Source organism: Rhipicephalus microplus, unplaced genomic scaffold (assembly GCF_043290135.1).
Source record: "Rhipicephalus microplus isolate Deutch F79 unplaced genomic scaffold, USDA_Rmic scaffold_12, whole genome shotgun sequence".
NCBI lineage: Eukaryota > Metazoa > Arthropoda > Arachnida > Ixodida > Ixodidae > Rhipicephalus > Rhipicephalus microplus.
Window position 1 is genome coordinate 28,076,413 of NW_027464585.1, and position 18,648 is coordinate 28,095,060.

Below are 18,648 nucleotides of genomic sequence, written 5' to 3' on the forward strand. Positions count from 1 at the left end.
ATACTCGGATGAATGATTTCGCGAAGGCTTCGCGTTGGCCCAGAGGGTTGAGTCCCGTTACATTGCTTTCGGATCATCAGGACACGCGCACTGCGCAGCCCACTTGCTTTCAGAGCCGGAGAGAGAGTCGTGCCTTCTGCTTTACATTCGGATGTAAATAAGAGAGGAGAATTTGCCCAGTTAATATGGCTGATTTCTGGCTTCACCACGGCTTCACATGGAGTGACGTCAGGGCCTCTCCTATCTTTCCTTCCTCCGTGGTGTAGGCCATGTCTGCTGGATGACTACGCACCGCACCGCGAGAGTTCATCTACCCATTATCAAGGGGCCATGCCTAGGCACTGAAAAAATAGAGGAGGCGCTGCTCACCATCTTCCCGATTCTTAGAGCCAAAGCAGAATATATTGTACGTCTGATTGGTCGCTGGCTTGAAGGGTGCTTCAAATTTTTGGGCACCCCGCCACGGTGGTCTAGTGGCTAAGGTTCTCGGCTGCTGACCCGCAGGTCGCTGGTTCAAATTCCGGCTGCGGCAGCTGCATTTCCGATAAAGGCGAAAATGTTGTAGGTCCGTGTGCTGAGATTTGGGCGCATGCTAAAGAACCCCAGGTGGTCAAAATTTTTGGAGCCCTCGACTGCAGCGTCTCTCATAATCATATGGTGGTGTCGGGACGTTGAACCCCACATATCAATCAAATCAAATTTTTGGGCGAGGATCTTGATGTCATGCTTGTCGTCCCCCTTTTCAAACGACCAGGTATAGAATAGTCTCCTTGCTTCTTTTCCGAGTTCCGTTAAGAACGTTGCAGCTTGAACTTCCTCTGATTGTTCTGTCAGCTTCGTTGCCGTTGCATAAAGGTCGAACTCTTTCTTCCGTATAGTCAAGCTGTGAAAGGCATTTCCGGTCAAGTCTAGGGGTTTCAGCGGTGAAATTATCGACGATGCTGTACTTGTGACAGCGTATCCCACTGCAGCGTTTTTTTTTGTCTACCGATTTACACTGTCGAGACAACCGAAGGTATCAAACCGCCGCCCACTTCTGACACCGTGTAACACACTGAAAGTGCGAATGAGAATGATTGTTTTATTGCAAGCTGCTCAGGCTGTTCTATAAGGCTGTTCCGACACGTGCAGTGGCATAGCTTTGTACACACGTGCCGATAAAAATGCAGACGCAAACTACTACAGATACGGCATTTCTTATAGCGTGATGACGTGCGCTATGCGGGCAACCAATGGGGTAGCATCAGGGCAACACTGCTGCACGCGCCGATTTTAAGAGCACTGCGAGGTGGTGGCAGTCTTGTTTCGAGTGACAAAAACGAGCACGAAGAGGTTTGCAATGTGGGCTTCTTGCTGATGCATTTGAAAGAAGGAACAAAGATGACAGACGTACGATACTGGAGAGGGAAACACGTCTATCGCATTTCTGTGGGAAAACACTTGGCCGCACGTGTGACGCAAGCAGCCCTGCCCTACATGTGGCGTCGCATCACGACCACTCCTATAACTAAGGCGGACCGACGGCTCCTGTTGATGAGCGCATGTTTGCAGGGGCGTGGAAAGAAATTAAGGAGGCGTTGTGCGAACTGACAATAACATGCTTTCTTTTCTTACTTTACAACAAAAAAATCACAAGTGAAATTACTTGAAGACCCGCTTGTTTAACTGGTTTTAAAATACCATTTGCGTGCGCACTTGCATTTGAAACAAAGCTTACCGGCACTGATACGCCCCTTGCAGCTTCCCAACTTTCGAGGGCAATAAGCAGCGAGGTAGCGCGATAATAACTCCCGCTGACATGACAGCACATCTGTTTCGTCTATTAAATTTGAGCAACTTCCGCACTCTGAGAAGTGGCTTGCAAGAATCGCTGCCGTGGAAAAGAGTAGCTAGAAGGCGAGAATATGAGCAGTGCAACGATGGAAGCTGTCGTAGTGCAAAAAATATTTAAAGACACGGACGAAGTCTAAACATGGCGAACTCAATTGCTCGAAACTGCAAGGCCATTCGGACAAAAAAAAAACAAACAAGAGGTGCACACGAAAAAACTGCACAGTCGCCGCCACATAGAAAATATGGCGATTAGCAAAAAAGCATAAAAAATTTAAGTATATAAATGGAACGTATTAACATTAGAAAGGCTACAGATGGGCATAACAGCAGACCATAAAATAGCCTTCAAGAAACAAAAAAAAAAACTGCCCATCTGACCCACCTAGAAAAAAAAAGTTCACGATAACACCACTGATGGGATACCGACACAGTTTTTATCCTGAATAATTCTTAATGAAAACGGCTGTCGTAATTAAGCGCGTAGGAACCTTACCATCTCGCCCAGCTGTCGAGCTTATTAAAGTAGTGGACGGAGTTCAGCTGCGTCGGAGGCGTTCCTTTCTGCTACATAAACTAACGGCTTAATCTCCATTTTCACGGCCACGGGGAGATGTCTTCGCCGACGGCGTTCGAATGTGCAGCTGACTTGCGGACTATCGCCTGTATCGAAGAGCCCCGCGAAGCGAGGTGGAATGAAAACAATGCTGACGTCCACCGGTGCGATTGAACGAGTGGAGTGTGGGTGCTTAAAGGGCTCGTAGCCATGATAGCTGGAGGCGACTTCCTCGAGAGATTCGGAGACGGCGCAAAGCAGGCGCGGGAGGAGGGTCCTTCGTAACCCAACACGGCCACCATCGCCCGGCGGTAATCTGCGGCAGCACTGGCCGCTCCTCTTTCCACCGAAAGTCACACGAGGCGTGCCAAGGAAAGAAGGCGGTGTGAGGCCTAGCGACGCTCCTTTCCCGAGCTGGATGCCGCGCAGGCTCCCAGCGGCCTCTTACAGCGTGCCAGCATCATGATGACCACGGCGAGTGACCGTCGGACTTCGTTGGCGGGCGACCGCATCCTGCTTGGCCGCCGCCTGGCCGCCGGATATCTGCGGTATCGCCTGCTCGTCGCGGTGCTCGTCGCTTGTGTGATGGCGTTGGCACCGACCGTCCAAGGGTCCTGTCCGACGCGAGAGTTCATCTACCCGTGCACATGCACCGAGACCTTCATCGGAAACTACGTCATGTGCACCGTCGTGCGCGAGGAACAGCTCAGGCTGCCGTTCCAGTACCTCAGAGACTACAACCTGAGCCGACTGTTCCTTAGCAACGTCACATCGAGCTTGAATCCGGACGTGTTCACGGGACTCAAGGTCGGCACCTTTAAAGTGGCCGACTCCAGATTTAAGATGGAGGACACGCGTCAGCCTAGCTCTTGGCCTTCAGTTTCAGCAGGACGTTGGACGAGGATACAAAGCCTAGAGTTTATGCGCTGTTACGTGGACGCTGGTGCTAACTTTTTCGGCGCCTTGGACGAACTAGAAACACTGTCCCTGTTGAACAGCACAGTGACACGTTTCGGCCGCGAGTGGATTGGAGCACTCGTAAATCTCACCCACCTGGTGGTCGATGCCGTGAGCTTCCACGAACTCGATGCCGACGCGCTCGCTGACCTTCCCAGGCTCAGCACGCTGGTGTGGTCCAGCAATGGTGCCACCATTTTGACCCGGGACTTCTTTCCTCGCCGAGCGCGGTACCTAAACAGCATTGACCTCAGGTAAGCCAGCTTCGACGGTGCTTCCCCACGCAGCAAAAAACGACGGGTGCATCTACCACATAAAGCGATGGCAATTCATCCCTCGAGATATTACCAAGTCGACAAGTTCTTGAACTTGAGACTCGTGCAGCCGGAGAGACCAGTATTTATTTATTTGAATGGACCTTACATGGCCGCATGGGCATTGAGTAAAAAGGGGTTTGACTGACATCGTAAAGACTAGATATATTAATACGTACACATAAAACCAGACTCATAATGATATTTTACTGCAATTTGTCACTCATCAACATTGGTTGGTATATGGAGAAGTACATCACTAAAGGAAAGAATAAATTTATTGCGTGGATTGCTGGGAGGTCACCCCGTAGCTGTAACGTATCGTCTCTCAGTGCAAATACTTTCTTGGTATTTAGTTGCAAGAATATGAGCGCGTAGCTTCTAGACCTCGTGATATGTTGGTCAGAGATAAGTAAGCAGTGGGTATCCGAACATCACTGCACGTGCCAGCTCTTTGTGTGAAATGATAAGAAATATTGGTGTGCAAAATTGCTCTGCCGAACAGTGTTTAGTTGCACGGTAGCATAGAACCATAGCTCGAACGAACGGTTCCAACTTTCTGTTAGTTTGAAAGAGTGCTATCTATTCGAAGCCACAGAGCGCAGACTGTAGACAGCTCGGAGCACGGCATCCTGCTGCGAGGACTTAGGCAAGCGACTGTTGATAATGCCCCTGAATTCGAACGGTTGGTAGATTGAGGAAGTCAATGCTACCTCAATCTCAATACTTGAAACTGGGAGAATTATCGTAAAAATGCAAAGAATTTTTTGAACCTCACGACAAGAGAACTACGAGCCACTTAATACACCCTTCTTTATTATACTGATAAATATATCTGTACCATTGCAGTATGCCTCTTCTCTGGCTTGCTTGGACACGCATAGAGGTTAGGATGTCTTGACTGCGGAAAAGGGGAAATAATAGGAGGAAGACCTGCCGATGATTGTCGCTTAACTCTCTTTAACTGCCACTTTTCAACACGTTTCTTTTAAACTGCTGTAGTACAGCACGTGCACCTATGGTGTCACTTTTAAACCTTACCACTAGTAGCGTTACTTCGATGTGCTGAGCAGGGTTCATTTGGAGGCGACTATGAAGTCGACGCTTTACACATGTTTACATTTTGGTGCTGTGATTAATTTTGTTATTTCAGTTTGATTGAGTCACACGTAATGCGCATTTATTACGCAGCACAGCTATTTGGTCTAGTTAGAAACGGCTCATCCTCAAGGAGTGCGAGCGGAACACATGAACGACGAAGATAGACGCAGGACGGGCACTTTATAACAACCATAGTTTTACAGTAAAAAAAAAAAGACTCATTCGAACTGAACTGTGAAGGTTCTTAACCAAAGATAAAAAGAGACATCCCTATCATCCTGCTTTTATTTTGCGCCTGTTCAGCCATTTTATGTGTTTCACTGTGCGCGCTGATGCGCTCAAGTACCTTGCGTAGTTCATTTCGGTGAAGTGTTTTTCATTTCATTTGTTGAAACGTGCCTGTATTGCTGCATGTGTCCCTTCTTTGTCGTGTGTTTTCGTTCTAGGGTCCCTCAACTGTGAGTCCGAGAGGCTTCCAGGATGTCACTGTCGGCGTCTTGTATACAGTCAAAATAAGCGAAGCCTAGAAAGTTGTGCCAGTGCATGTGCTTGATTTTTAGAATGCCATGAAGTGTTTACACGAGATGTAACATTCCGGGCGTTCCGTTGCTTGGACGAAGGCCAAGTAACACGAGGTTTTATCTGTTGAGATAAAGTGGCAGGGCGCATAGCCTGGGGCTCGGCGGGCTTCATAATTACCAGTAAAAGGGCATACATCACGCACAGTAGAAACTAGCATTGTGAGCTGTCTTCGCGAGGCTCTTCCGCCTTCGTCGCAGATGCATTTGTGAAGCGATAACGCTTAAACTAAGCGGCACAGCAAATCCCTGGCTTGCAGAGAGTGCTGCGCGCCTGCCCGGTTCTGACGCAGCGGCATGTGATGACGGCTTTGCGCTGGTCGGTTCTTGGCGTAAGCGTCTCTAGCGAACGGCTTTATCATGTGTGTCACGGTGCTAATGTCGACAGCATAACTCTTCGCTCAGGACTCTAATGAGTGTCAACCCGAGATGCATTGGGTTAGCTATGCAGGCCCAAAATAACGACCTACTTGCAGATGAGACTTACATTCACGCTTCGACGCGGTTAGGTATATTGATGTGCTATCATGTCCCATGCGTGGAAATAATGAATCGTTTCTAAAGCAAATTTTTTTTTTGTCAATGTTCCCGTTGTTTGTGTGGTTGACGCGAATACTTTTATTTCATGCACTGAAACAATAGATGCAACGTGTACGCATACCATGTCGCATAAGTCGGTGCGTTTAGCACAGAGCACAGAGGCATCTTTATGAAATAAGAGACGGCATTCTGTGTTTTCCTTGATTGTCATATTATTTTAAAGGTGGGCTTACCCCTTCATGAATAATTGTGGTTCTGTGATTTGACAGGCTTTTTTTGATCGCTATAATTTGCGTATAATGGGGCTGATGCGTTCTGAGAGCTATTGAGCATGTGCAACTGGATGCGTGATTATTGCTGACCAATATTGTAAGAAGTTTATGCTCTAGTTTTACCGTTATTCTCTCTACAAGCGCTGTCTTGAAGTCACTGTGCGAGTGTCTTTCGCGCTGTACGTCGGTTTCAGTTTCACTTTGCGCTTCGATATAGTTGTGAACGAGATCCTAAGCTCTTTCTTGATAAGCAGAAAATTCAGCCGGCATGTGGTAATCACTGTGGAAGGGGATCGGCTGCGTAAAGCCAGCGAGTAAAGGGAGAGGAAAAGTTTACATAAGAACATAACAAAAATATAAAAAGGCAGACTGACCTTTTTGTTTCTTCTGAGGAGGGGGGAGGGCGTGCTTTGACGAGAGTTTCTTATTTGGCAGTTTCAAAGTCCCACTAAATTTTTTCGAGCTGACTGATAAGGTTGAAATATGTGGATGAAAGTTTCTTTTAACACCTCTGCGTGAGGCCGGCTAAACAGCCCAAAGAGCCGTGAAATTATAAACTTCTTTGGTTTATGTAAGGCGTGCAGTGTTCAAAGAGCGCACGGTCATCGGAATATGCTGGATGTTCAAAAATATGTTTGACGCATTTGATGATACTGTGGTTATTGCAGTAAGAATTCGCTGTTAGACCAAAGCGGTGCAGTATAAGCTGTTTTCATGAGTAGCGTTTGGCCTGATACAGAGTTTCCAGACATTGAGTAATTCTGGATGAGAGTATTGCTCATAGATGTTGATCGTCTGAGTACAAGAAAACATAATCATGGGTCGGAACGTTCCAAAGCCTCTTCTTTTCTGCGAAAGCAAGTATCTGAGTCAGCTGGGAAGCATGAGATTTTGTGAAATAAGCTTATCGGCTTTTTCGCAGGCCATAATACCTCACTGAGGAGGTATCCGCTGAATTGTGATAAAGTGAGCACTGGTGTCACACATTTGGTGCAAGTACGTAACGTCAAATGAAATGAAGTGATGCTCTGATTAATTTAGGTGTTTGAACGATATCTGTGGTGAATTCGCTGAAAATTACGTATTGGTCCGGTGTTTGACGCAGAGTAAGGAGAACAGCTTTTTTGATGTCATAATGTTCTGCTGTCACTGAGAATGTCCTCAGCTGTAGCCGATAAGATAGCATTTGTCTTGTAGAGAGGACATAAGGGCCCATATGAGGAGGTCTACTGCATGGGTGGTTGAGACGACAGTGCAAATATGAGGCGGTTTCGTTAAGTAGAGGAGACAAGTATGCAGCTTCGGAGTATTATTATTCGTGTGACTCTTCGCTTTATTGATGTCTGGTACAAATTGTTTTATATCAAAAGCCGAATATGTCCAGGGAGAAAACAATTTCATGGCTGATAATAGGAGGAATTTGCAGAATTTACACAGATTGGTCAAATGCAGAATTGCAGTGAGTTAGATGGATGCGGCACAAAAAATGCTTCTAGCCTTGTAGGTGATGTCAAAAATGTACGCACGCATTCATGGTACAGTGCATAAACACTAATGATGCGTGACATCACAAACTGTACCTGGGAAGAGGCACCATGGAGTGCATCTGTATGGAGTTGATGAACCACTCGCGAAATGTGTTATCTGTATCGTCCACCATGGTGGATCAGTGGCTAAGACGCTCGGCTGCTGAACTTAATGTCGCACCCGGCCATGGTAGTCACATTAAATTTCGAAGGAGGCTAAACGGTAGTGGGTGTGAAAAACTTCATTCACGGCGAGTTTGCAGGCCACCCTCGGCACAGAGGAAGTCCTTATTCCGAGACCTCGTTGAACAAGGCCGCTACCCGCGCCCGAGGAACTAGACTGCTTTGAGCCTTGAGGCCTGAGGAATTGAGTAGAGGCCCGTGTACTGTGGGATGTCGGAGCAAGCTAAAGAATACAAGGTGGCTAAAACTTCTGGTGCCTTCCACGATGGCGTCTCTTATATTCCTATTGTGGCTTCAGCGCGGTAAAGCACAGATACTAGTGGTAATATTTATTATCTGTATGTTAGACATTTTTGTTTGAACACGTCTTCAGGGTGTTATTGATGTAAACAGTGCTTGTGTTGTTGTTGTAAACGGTTCTTATTTAATACGTGTTTAGAATTCTCTGTAAACGTACATATCGGTTGTAGAGAGCTTGTGCAGGAACATGGCTAAAAAAACTTATTGTTGCACGAGAATGTCTACGTTCAGAACTGATTTTAAGACCCAAAAAACAATAACGAGAAGGTGCTCTGTGGTCTTTTCGCCAACAATTTTTCTTTCTTCCTCTCTGTATTTGTTCTCTGACCCATCGTAGTTACTGAATCCCACGCCAGAAAAACCGGCGCATGTGTTTGAGACCAGAGCTCAAAAAGAAAAAAAGAGGATGAAAAGATGATATGGCCAGTTCATGATGGCGATAAATTGCCATCTACGATACACTAGGGTTTTCCAACATAATAGCTGTGATGCAGTAAGCAATATCAGTAGGGCCAATACACTATGCTTAAGCTCACTCTGCCTAATAGGTGTAAAGCAGGGTTTCAAACGCGTGACCTACAGCATAACAAGAAATAAGACTTTGCCACTTTGTTGTATGCCCGCATTGTTTGCTGGCACAGTGCTATTAATAATGCTTTGTTTGGGTGAGCTGCAAGGCGGTGCCAGTCGAGGGCGTTTTTTTTTTCGTGAGTTATTACATCCGATCACAGTGTGTTGGAAAATAAATGCGGGACAAACTCTCTATAGTTAATATCAGCGTCCACAGTTTAGTCATCATGGATATGTTTACAACTTTTTTCTCGAATCCTGATACCATGTCTCTTTCAAAAATGACCGATATAGGACATACGGGAAAGGCGCCCATTCTTATAGCGATGTTCGGTGAATAGAATAGATTTGTTATTTCCTGAAATACAGGGATTCTGGCGGACACCATAGACTAAATGCTATTGTCAAACAACTTGGCTGAATTGATGGTTCGTTACAGGGCATATGTGGCAGTTGTATCCCAAAATAGCAACATTGGTAGAAACTAAAAAAAATGAAATATATATTCACAGAAATGTGGAAAACAAGATCCAAATATGATAAGAATAATGAAAAGGAAACTCGATGCACAAAAAGACAAGAAATCACACACAATTGGCTCTGACAAGTGAAACATTAAATACCATAATTGCTAAAATTAGAAATTATGTTCAGTCATCGCGTGTTTAAAGTGCGTCTGGTGAATTTACTGAAAAGCACTTGTCATCTTTATATTTATGTAAAATATTGATACGATACAGTGGGCATCTCCCCGTAACAATATGTTGCAAGCTGTGTTTTAATGATGGTAGGCTATATTTATTACGAAATCTAGGAACATGCGAAATGTCATTATTTCTGGTATTGGCGGAAATGATTCCAGGTGTCAATGATGCATTCGATGCAAGCAATTTTAAGGGCTTTTTTTAATAATAAAAGGAATAAAGCAGGTGAAAAGTGTAGAGATGTTCTACTTTCACAATTTTATAGTTGGGAAGGGTGGCCATGTTGTCTTCAAAAAATCCATATTGTCTCTGCGCCGAATCATCTTCTTGTGCAATGAAAATATTTTCATAATGTTTATTTTTCCAATCGTCCCCCTGACAAAGCTACAGTAACTTATATGGCAAGAAAATAAAACACAATAAATGTTGAGTTTTGCTTTCAGTAGAAGTTATCTACATCTAGATAAAACACCTGTGATAGCTGAGATTTTTGGAGATATTCTCTACGTGCTTGTCCTATGTAAAGTGCGAAGAAAAGTAATACCTAGTAATTCAGGTTCATGAATGATTTGCAGCCATTTCCCAGGAAACATTACGTTTTCTGGCAAGTGAGAGATTTGTTTTTAGCGCGAAAGAACACTACTTTAGTTTTTGTATCATTTATTTTTAGGCATTTAGCAATCGACAATTCAGATAACATAAGCAGTAGGTCATTGCATTGTTCCATTCATTTCTTCGAACCTGGACCAGAAACAAGAAGTGTAGTGTCATCGGCGTATATGATATATTGAACAGAGGTAATAATATTAGTAATGTCACTGACGCAGATATTAAATAGCGTCGGAGCGAGAACGCTACCTTGTGGTGCACCATTTAGTATAAGAAGAAAAAAAATATTTTCTATCTGAAAACAGATTTCTGTATGAAAACAGATTTCTGGATGAAAACAGATTGTTCATTCTAACAGGTTGATAATTTGTTCAGTCAGTGAAAGCCCAGTATGCGTCCGTAAAATTATATGCGGAGCTACGCAGATGCTCGCTCTGTCCACCCACCACAATCATCATCATCATCATCATGATCATCATCATCATCACCACCACCACCACCACCACCACCACCATCATTATCATCGTCGTTGTCGTCGTGTTTCACTACGTTCACTGCAGAACAAAGAGCTCTCCCATGATCCGCCAGTCAACCCGGTCCTGTGCTAGCTGCTGCCACTTTGTACCCGCAAACCTTCTAATCTCATCTGCTTACCTAACTTTCTCTCTCCGCCTAACCCGCTTGCCTTCTCTGGGAATCCAGTCAGTTACCCTTAATGGGCAGTGGCTATGCTGCCAACACACTGCATGCCCGGCCCACGTTAATTTCTTCTTGATTTCAACTATGATACCCTTAACTCCGGTTCTTTCTCTGGTCCATTTTGCTCTGTTCTTGTCTCGTGAGGTTACACTTGTCATTTTCTTTCCATCGCTCGCTGCGTTATCTTCAATTTAAGCTAAAACCGTTCATCCCGGATATGGCGGCTGCATTTCCGATGGCGGCGGAAATGTTGTAGGCCCCTGTGCTGAGATTTCGGTGCACGTTAAAGAACCACATGTGGTCAAAATTTTCCGAGCCCTTCACCACGGCGTTTCTCATAATCATATCGTGGTTTTGGAACGTTAAACCTCACAAATCCATCAATCAAATTGAATCAAGCTGAAACTATTTTTGTAAGCCTCCAGGTTTCTGCTTCGTAGGTAAGCATCGGCAAGGTGCAGCTGTTATGTACCTTCATCTTGAGGAATAGTGGCAATTTACCAGTCCCGATTCACGAGCGCTTGGAGAATGTGCTACACTCTATTCCAGTTACTTCAATCTCAGGGATCGGCAGCGATTACTACCTGTCCTAAGTAGACGTACTCTTTCACAAGTTCAGGTACGCTATTACATATTTCGAAGCTCTCTTCTCTTCCGTGGTTGTTGTACAATACTTTCATTTTCTGCAGCTTTATTTTAAAACCTACCTTTTTTTTCTCTCCTTGTTTAATTCAATAATCATGGGTGGCTCTGTTCACGTACTTGCTACTGATGGTGATCAAACAATACGGAGCACTTGGTAAGGGGTGGACTGCTACAATAACGGCTCGTTCTGCAAGTCACATGCTCTGACAACTGGTGCGAATCTACGCTTGTGGCACTAGTGTATGAAAATTATGCAGAGCTCTTTCTTTACTTTAACCAGAACACCTTAAATTAGTGCGGGTCTTAGGTAGAACACCTGCCAGCTGCCACTACGCAGACGTCCTAGGTTTTCTGTGAATTTTTGCATCATGAACAAGGCTGATTTTTCGCTCGCAACCAACAACGCCGAAATTGACGTAGTTAAGTTTCGTTCTCGGTCTTCCGCTCGCCTCACTGGTTGCGCGGCATTTGCTGCTGCCGGCAAGGAAGCCGAAGACGAGATTTTTCATCTGCTTGCACCTTGAGGAAAGGACCGCTCGGACAATATTTGGATAGAGACGTTTATTCGTTTCCATTTTTTTTCGGTTCCTGCACCACTGGTCTTTATCCTCTAACCCCCCCTCCCCCCAATAAAACACTCTTACAATCCAAACAGAACTCACGAATCTCTCTCTCTTCGACTCCCTGCTGGCTGTCGTTAAAATGTTAGGCACGGAGTCCTTCCTCCTCGGATCTTCCTCTAAGAACCACCACCCCTCGTCACCGCTGAACGTCGTTCACTCTGGTTTCCGGAACGTTCGACGTCGACGAGCCGTAGGAAGGCACCTTCCGGTTACGTGCCGGCAACGCTGGGCTCATAGGCCATCAGTATATTTGGCCCGTGAATCAATGCCGCCGCTGCCGCTGGTTTCGGTTGCCTACAACAAAGCGCAAGTGCACCTTCCCCACTTGAAGCCGTACTCGGCTCTTGTCTCCAAAAAGGTGTCTCCACTAAGCCCCTTTGGCGCCTCCTTTGTGACCCACAGAAAGCCACCGTTCCACCATTCAGCGATACCACTTACGGCATGGCGTAGGCTCAGTGACAGGGAGGCGGATAACAATATGAAGGTATTCGGTGAATGCACGAAGCATGAACCCAACATATGTCAACACTGGAATTTCTGCGGAAGAAGCTTTTAACGCCATGGCATTGATTGATCGATTTGTGGGGTTTAACGTCTCAAAACCACCATCTGATTATGAGAGGCGCCGTAGTGGAGGGCTCCGGAAATTTCGACCACCTGGTGTTCTTTAACGTGCACCCAAATCTCAGTACATAGGCGTACATTTCCACCTCCATCAGAAATGCAGCCACCACAGCCGGGATTTGACCCCGCGACCTGCGGGTCAGCAGCCGAGTACCTTAGCCACTAGACAACCGCGGCGGGGCAACGCCATGGCATCAACTTGGTGAGTAATTTCAATGCATACGCAGTTTTTTTGCGTGAAAGTCATCAAATCTCAGTGCATGCTTGCTTGCGCTATTGAAAAAAGAAAGAACACGTGTGGGTAAGTCTTTATTCGCATACCCTATGTTAAGGTATGGAAATACCTGACAATAGTAACCTGAATGATTTAGGATTCAGTTGAGGCGCAATTTCATAACCTACATACGTGCGTATTTCTGTCCCTATTCTAGTGTCAGCTTTCACGCTGTTAGGGGAAAGAATCTTCTGTGTTCAAATCGACTTCGTGAGCTTAGCAGACACTTAAAATATGAATGACATCTGCGTACGTCCGAGTTGTAGGTGACGTATCCGCGTATGTTCGATCATATTTAATTTAGTGCTTTGTACAATTAGCACTACAGTTTTATTGATTTATTTTATTTAATAAGTACCTGCTTCGCCAAAATGCATTGCAACAAGAAGGGTACATTACAGATAAGTACGATAACAATACATTTTTAAAGCATAAAAAAAAGCGCCAGCTGAAAAACTACAGACTCAGGCAGGGTGTTTCAGTCTCATATAGTACGAAGAAAGGAAGAGTAGCGAAAAGCGTCACCCTTAAAAGGTATCCTCCGTGTTTCAAGCTGATAATCCCCTCTCTAAAAACATAGCTGGGTGGCTAAAGATACGGATGCCCGTTTAATATTGTTTTAGAATTAAATGCTATGGAAAAATTTTAGTTTGAGGTTACCAAGACGATGTTCAAGAAAAGGACACTGCAATATTTTTGATTTTTTGTCACAGTGCGCATTTTTTATAATTGCTAATGACAAAACGGACTGCTCTATTCTGCACTCTTCTAAGTTTATCAACAACTTCCTTTGTATAGGGGTCCCAACAGACACACGCATAACCGAGTATACTGTGAAATTGCGTAAAATACAACCGCTCTTTGAGTTTCTGTGCTAAGCGACGGAAAGTACGTTCCAGAAAGCTCAGTGCTCTTATAGAATCTTTTCTAACAGAAGCGCAGCATCCGTTCCACCTTAGATTAGCAGTGATAAATACACCTAATTATTTATATTCCGTGACTTCTTGAAAAACAGACATTATTAACTGTATAACAATTGCTGCAATGTGAGGGCGTCCCAGTAAAGGTGACGTGGACAATTTGTTTCACAGTCAATGTCATTTTTCATTTTTGACACCGTGTGGCAATCAAATTCAAATTGTTTTGCATTGCTTGTTTGTCCGAATCATTATTGATGACTTTATATTTCATTTTCTTGGGATGAATTCCACTTTCTTGTGATGAAGTGCAATAGACGTTTGGGTGACGCACGAAGAAGAAAGTATGTGTGTGTGATATGCCTCAACTATCTCTTATGTCAGAGGCATATCATATGCGAGAAAGTTCTGCTTCGTGAGTAAGCCAGGTGTCCATCGAACTCCAGCAAAATTAAATAGAATTTCAGAACGTCTTGTATCCCCATTTCTCTTGTTTGCAAGTTATCCACCGCGTGACGTAATGGTGTATTCGGTTTGCGCACGGAATAAATTGTTCATTGGAGGGTCAACGCACACTTCATCTGCCTCTCTGTCTGCCGTCTGTGGGGCGGCGCATGTTTACTCGAAAAAATTACTAACTCAGAGGCTTCCTCTGCTATTTAGATTGCTGAAAATTAGCAGTTGTTCTGTGTACGAATGCAAGCTATAAAGGGAAGCTCCTTAGAAATGGACTCTGATCTTCCTGCTGGTTTTCGGGAATGCGGAAGAGTGGGATGGGAGGGGGGGGGGGGGGGGTAGAGCCAACGCATTTAGAACTAGTGGCGATATTCTCCTGGTGTGCACTTAGTTGACAGTCCACTTCGGACCGCTACTGATTGACTGGCACTTGGCGAGCAGTGCGCCGCCAGTTCCCGGTATTTTTCTGCAGCGTTATTTTGACGTGACGAAGATTTCACAACTTTCGACACAAACTAGAAAGATGGCATGCGTTTCGACGCAACAAATTTTGCCCACAGAGATCCGCTTTTGGCCACTCATATCTAAGAAGTGAAGCATGAACTCTAATCACGTTAGTAATTGAATTAGGCTGAACAAAAAACCACCTAGGCTAGGTGGTGTTGGTTTAACGCAGCCGTTCACCTGACACTCATTCATCATTCATCAAACACCTGAACACGTTCATGTGCAAGTTCTATGTTGTAAATTTTCTTTGAGTTCTGTTATTGTACATGTACAGACAGGCCCACTATTAAAGGGAACACCTGGTGAGCAGCATGTTTATATTTCGCTATCTTATGGAATCATAGCAGCTTAGATATGCATTAGGCTACTAGGTGGTCAAAAGTTCTGACTCCTCTTAACGGACTATTGACTTGCATAAGATTGTTTCTGAATCTACTTGCTCTTAGAGGGCCAGGAATATTGATGGTGTGCATTCAAGTGTTTCCTTTAACAGTGCAGAATACTGTACATGACGTCCACTTTCGTTTTCTTTACGCTGGGATTATGCTGGCGGGTTCGGTAAGTCGGCGTGGTCAAGAGTGCCGTGACGTCACGGCTCGCCATTTTTTGAGTAACTGAATGTACCCCAAAGAAGTGGACATGTCCAATAGATATATAAACCGCAAAATAGCTCCCAGAACAGTTCTGCAGCTCCGCTCGCTAGTCGGGACACTCGGCTGACGCGGAGGCAAGGCACATGCCGCAGCGAGAAGAGGCGTAGCCGCTTGCAACTCGTTCCTCCGCACTCACTTTCTACGTATTGTATGCGTGACTTGCGAACGCGGGATGCATGATGCAAGATACAACTGTTTGGCGATTGCATTCATTTCGGAGAGCAAGCGTTTACGGAGAGCGGTAGTGCGACAGGGAGCTTTGATGGGCAACGGCGTGAATGCAGGGCGCTTCACTCCTAAAAAGGTTCAGGGTGTGCACGTAAAAGAGCCACGTGTGGCGTGGGACGTGCGCGGCGCAACCTGCGTCTCGATGTGTGAACTGAATGAAGGCGTAAGCGGACACCGAGCGCGTACGCACGGCCTGCCAAAGATTGCGGCCGTGCATCGTGGCCGTAACGTGAGCAGCCTTCGGGCAGCGATAGATAGTGCGGCTTCCGTCCAGGCCGCTCGCGTCGGCAACCCTTCGATACGGTGGGAGGTCGCACAAGTGAGCGACAACATTCGGCCCAGCAGCCGTGTTTGCACACCACGTCGCACATTTCATTTCCCACATGATGTCGCCCCAGATTAGATGTGAAAGATGGAGGGGAAATGGTTCGATTGATTGATATGTAGGGTTTTACGTCCCAAAACCACCATATTACTATGAGAGACGCCGTAGTGGACAGCTACGGAAACTTCTACCACCTGGGGTTCCTTAACGTGCACCCAAATCTGAGCACACGGGGTGGCGACATGGTACTGTGTAGGTGTTCTGTGGTACTGTGCGATATAAAGGCACGTTAAACAACACACAAATAGTCAAAATTTCCGGGCTAAGTCGTCTCTCGTAATAATATCATTGGTTCGGGACGTAAAACAATGGCTACACACACGCCTTACAATGCATGCCTGAAAATATGAAAAAAAAAACTTCGTTTCTTTACATTGTGCCAGCGCTAGTACACGCGGTCATTGACACACATACCAGTATATCTCATGCAAAGCTTGAGTACAACTTGTGCTGGGTCTAGTTGGTATATAGTGTTACGTTTGGCCCGGCCGTTCGTCTTAGCCGACGCCATTGGGCGTGAGCTGGTCTGAAAGAATGCTTTCACCGCCACATCAGCGCCCGGTTGGAAGCACCACGTGTGACGCTCTCCAGCATATGAGCCTTCAGGCAGTTCACTGTGGTCGAGTTACAAAAAACTCGACGAAAGCTTTGCGTGTTGAGCATGGTCGAATAGCGTGAGATGGCATTAGTGTTGCAGTTCTCATGAAATCAACCTCTCCACACAGCCATGGTCACCCTACGTGAGGCCATGACAAAAGAACCAACAATTCGGAAGTGTGCGAAGGCATTGGAATCACAGTTCTCTGGGATCGAGCGCCTGGACTGCTGTGTTCGAGAAACTTCTGGAACACTGTAGCTGCATCTCTGTACAGTTCCATTTTTTTCTCTTCCATCATGTAAATGAACCTTTGTTTTGTCTCTAAGAACACGTCTTTTCTCTGGCGAGCATCGGCTATGCAGACTGCGTGGGATGCCAGCTACCATAAAGAAGCCCGTCGCACTTACATTTGACCTCATACCCCTTACAACTAGACGACCAGTCGCTTCGGGGGCCTCGGTTAAAATCCCAGCGCTGCGATCAGTGTCATCTTTGAGGTGAAAAATCGCAGCACTAACTTTCGCACAAACCAATGCACCAGGCCGAGGCTAGCTACCCTTTTCAAGCAGAAGATAAAGATCATCTCTTCTCATGGGTTCTCAGGAAGAGCTCCAAATAAAGCAGGTAAATTCCTCTTAAAAGTTTGACTGTGCACACGAGAGCAGTTCAACACCTGCAGAACGTAACTGAGCTTTGACGCAGGGAATATATTGCAGACTTTTGCTCTAGCAAGAATGGAAAGCTCTCGTCCGTGCCATGTTGCCACCTTTCGGTGGATCGAATTTATCGCAGTGGTCTGATGTGGGCTGCTGTTACGATAGTTACGAGAGGCACACCGACGTACCTCAAAGGAGTCGCATTCCAATAAATATTTGAGAACACCGAAGGAAATTGGGCTCACATGCCTAGCCAGAATCCTCTACATTTATCAAAATTTATGCTGGCGCCACCGACATTAGAGAAGCGTGAAGTAGTATACTGCTTCTTGAATGCTGGGTTTCTCAACGCAAAAGAAGGCGATGCCATCTGCATAAGCTAGAGCTTTAACTTTCTCAGCACCATATCAGTGCCTTGTTATGCTGGAATTTAGAAGCACACTTACACATGATGATTCCAGATAAATTGCAAAAAGCAAAAGTGAGAGCGGACATCCCTGATGAACAGGTGAATCAAACTTGCCTTAGGCAGGATCGATGTCAGGAAAGGAATCACGTTAGTATGAGCAATAAAGCGTCTCAGAACAGCAAAAGGGCAACCAGGTGTCACATAATACGACTAGCGTAATGAGTGGGTCGTCCAATGCTTCAACCCATTGAACAACCTTGTTTTTGATAACCAACAAAATGTGGTGCATACCCACTTCAGGCATAATTCATCATCGTCGTTAGCCACTGCATAAACAATTGGCACAAAATTCTTTGCAAGTGTCTAGCAGATACAACGCTTCACAGAATAATGACGAAAAACAACATAGCGAATGCTGGCCTACTACCCGAATTAATATTATTAATGCCATACTGGGTAGCCAGGAAGTGTGCTTGCAGCAGTCACCCAATGAGTATTTAGAAAAGGCTCTGAAAGCCTACTCTTCTAGCTTTCGCTGTGACTTTGCTGCGCCTTCTGCGCAGGCCTGGTGTTTTTCTCCGAGATCCATGCTTGGATGGGGATAGCAAATTAAAATTTTCAAGAAAATTTGTAATAAAGTGAACAATGATGTGTTCAAGTACTTTGCAGCATGTAGTGGTTAGGGTAATTGGGTGGTTGCTTTCCTTCAGCAGGAAAATGCGCTGCAGTACATTCCAACTAGCCCCCACGCAAGCTTTTGCTTCAGCAGGTGATCGCCTTCTTCATGCACAGCTATTCGCCCCAAGATCGGGCTATAGGGGGCAGCATCGTCACCGTGCTAGTGTGGATAGGCGGCGGGCGGCGCGCATGAAAATGCACGCAATGGCGCGTTTTCTGAGCGCCGTGAGCCAATTGTCGTCGAATAAAATGCGTT

At 45.5% G+C, this 18,648-nt stretch overlaps 1 protein-coding gene across 1 annotated transcript in view; it reads left to right on the top strand.

The window, feature by feature from the left end:
• The first annotated feature begins 2,744 nt into the window (after positions 1-2,744).
• The window catches only part of LOC119166705 (osteomodulin), a 266,385-nt gene continuing 250,481 nt past the window's right edge, over positions 2,745-18,648 (top strand). Inside the window, exon 1 of the mRNA XM_037418028.2 lies at positions 2,745-3,597. Coding sequence (XP_037273925.2) covers positions 2,849-3,597 — 749 coding nt within the window. The 5' untranslated portion in view covers positions 2,745-2,848. The remainder of the gene's footprint in view (positions 3,598-18,648) is intronic.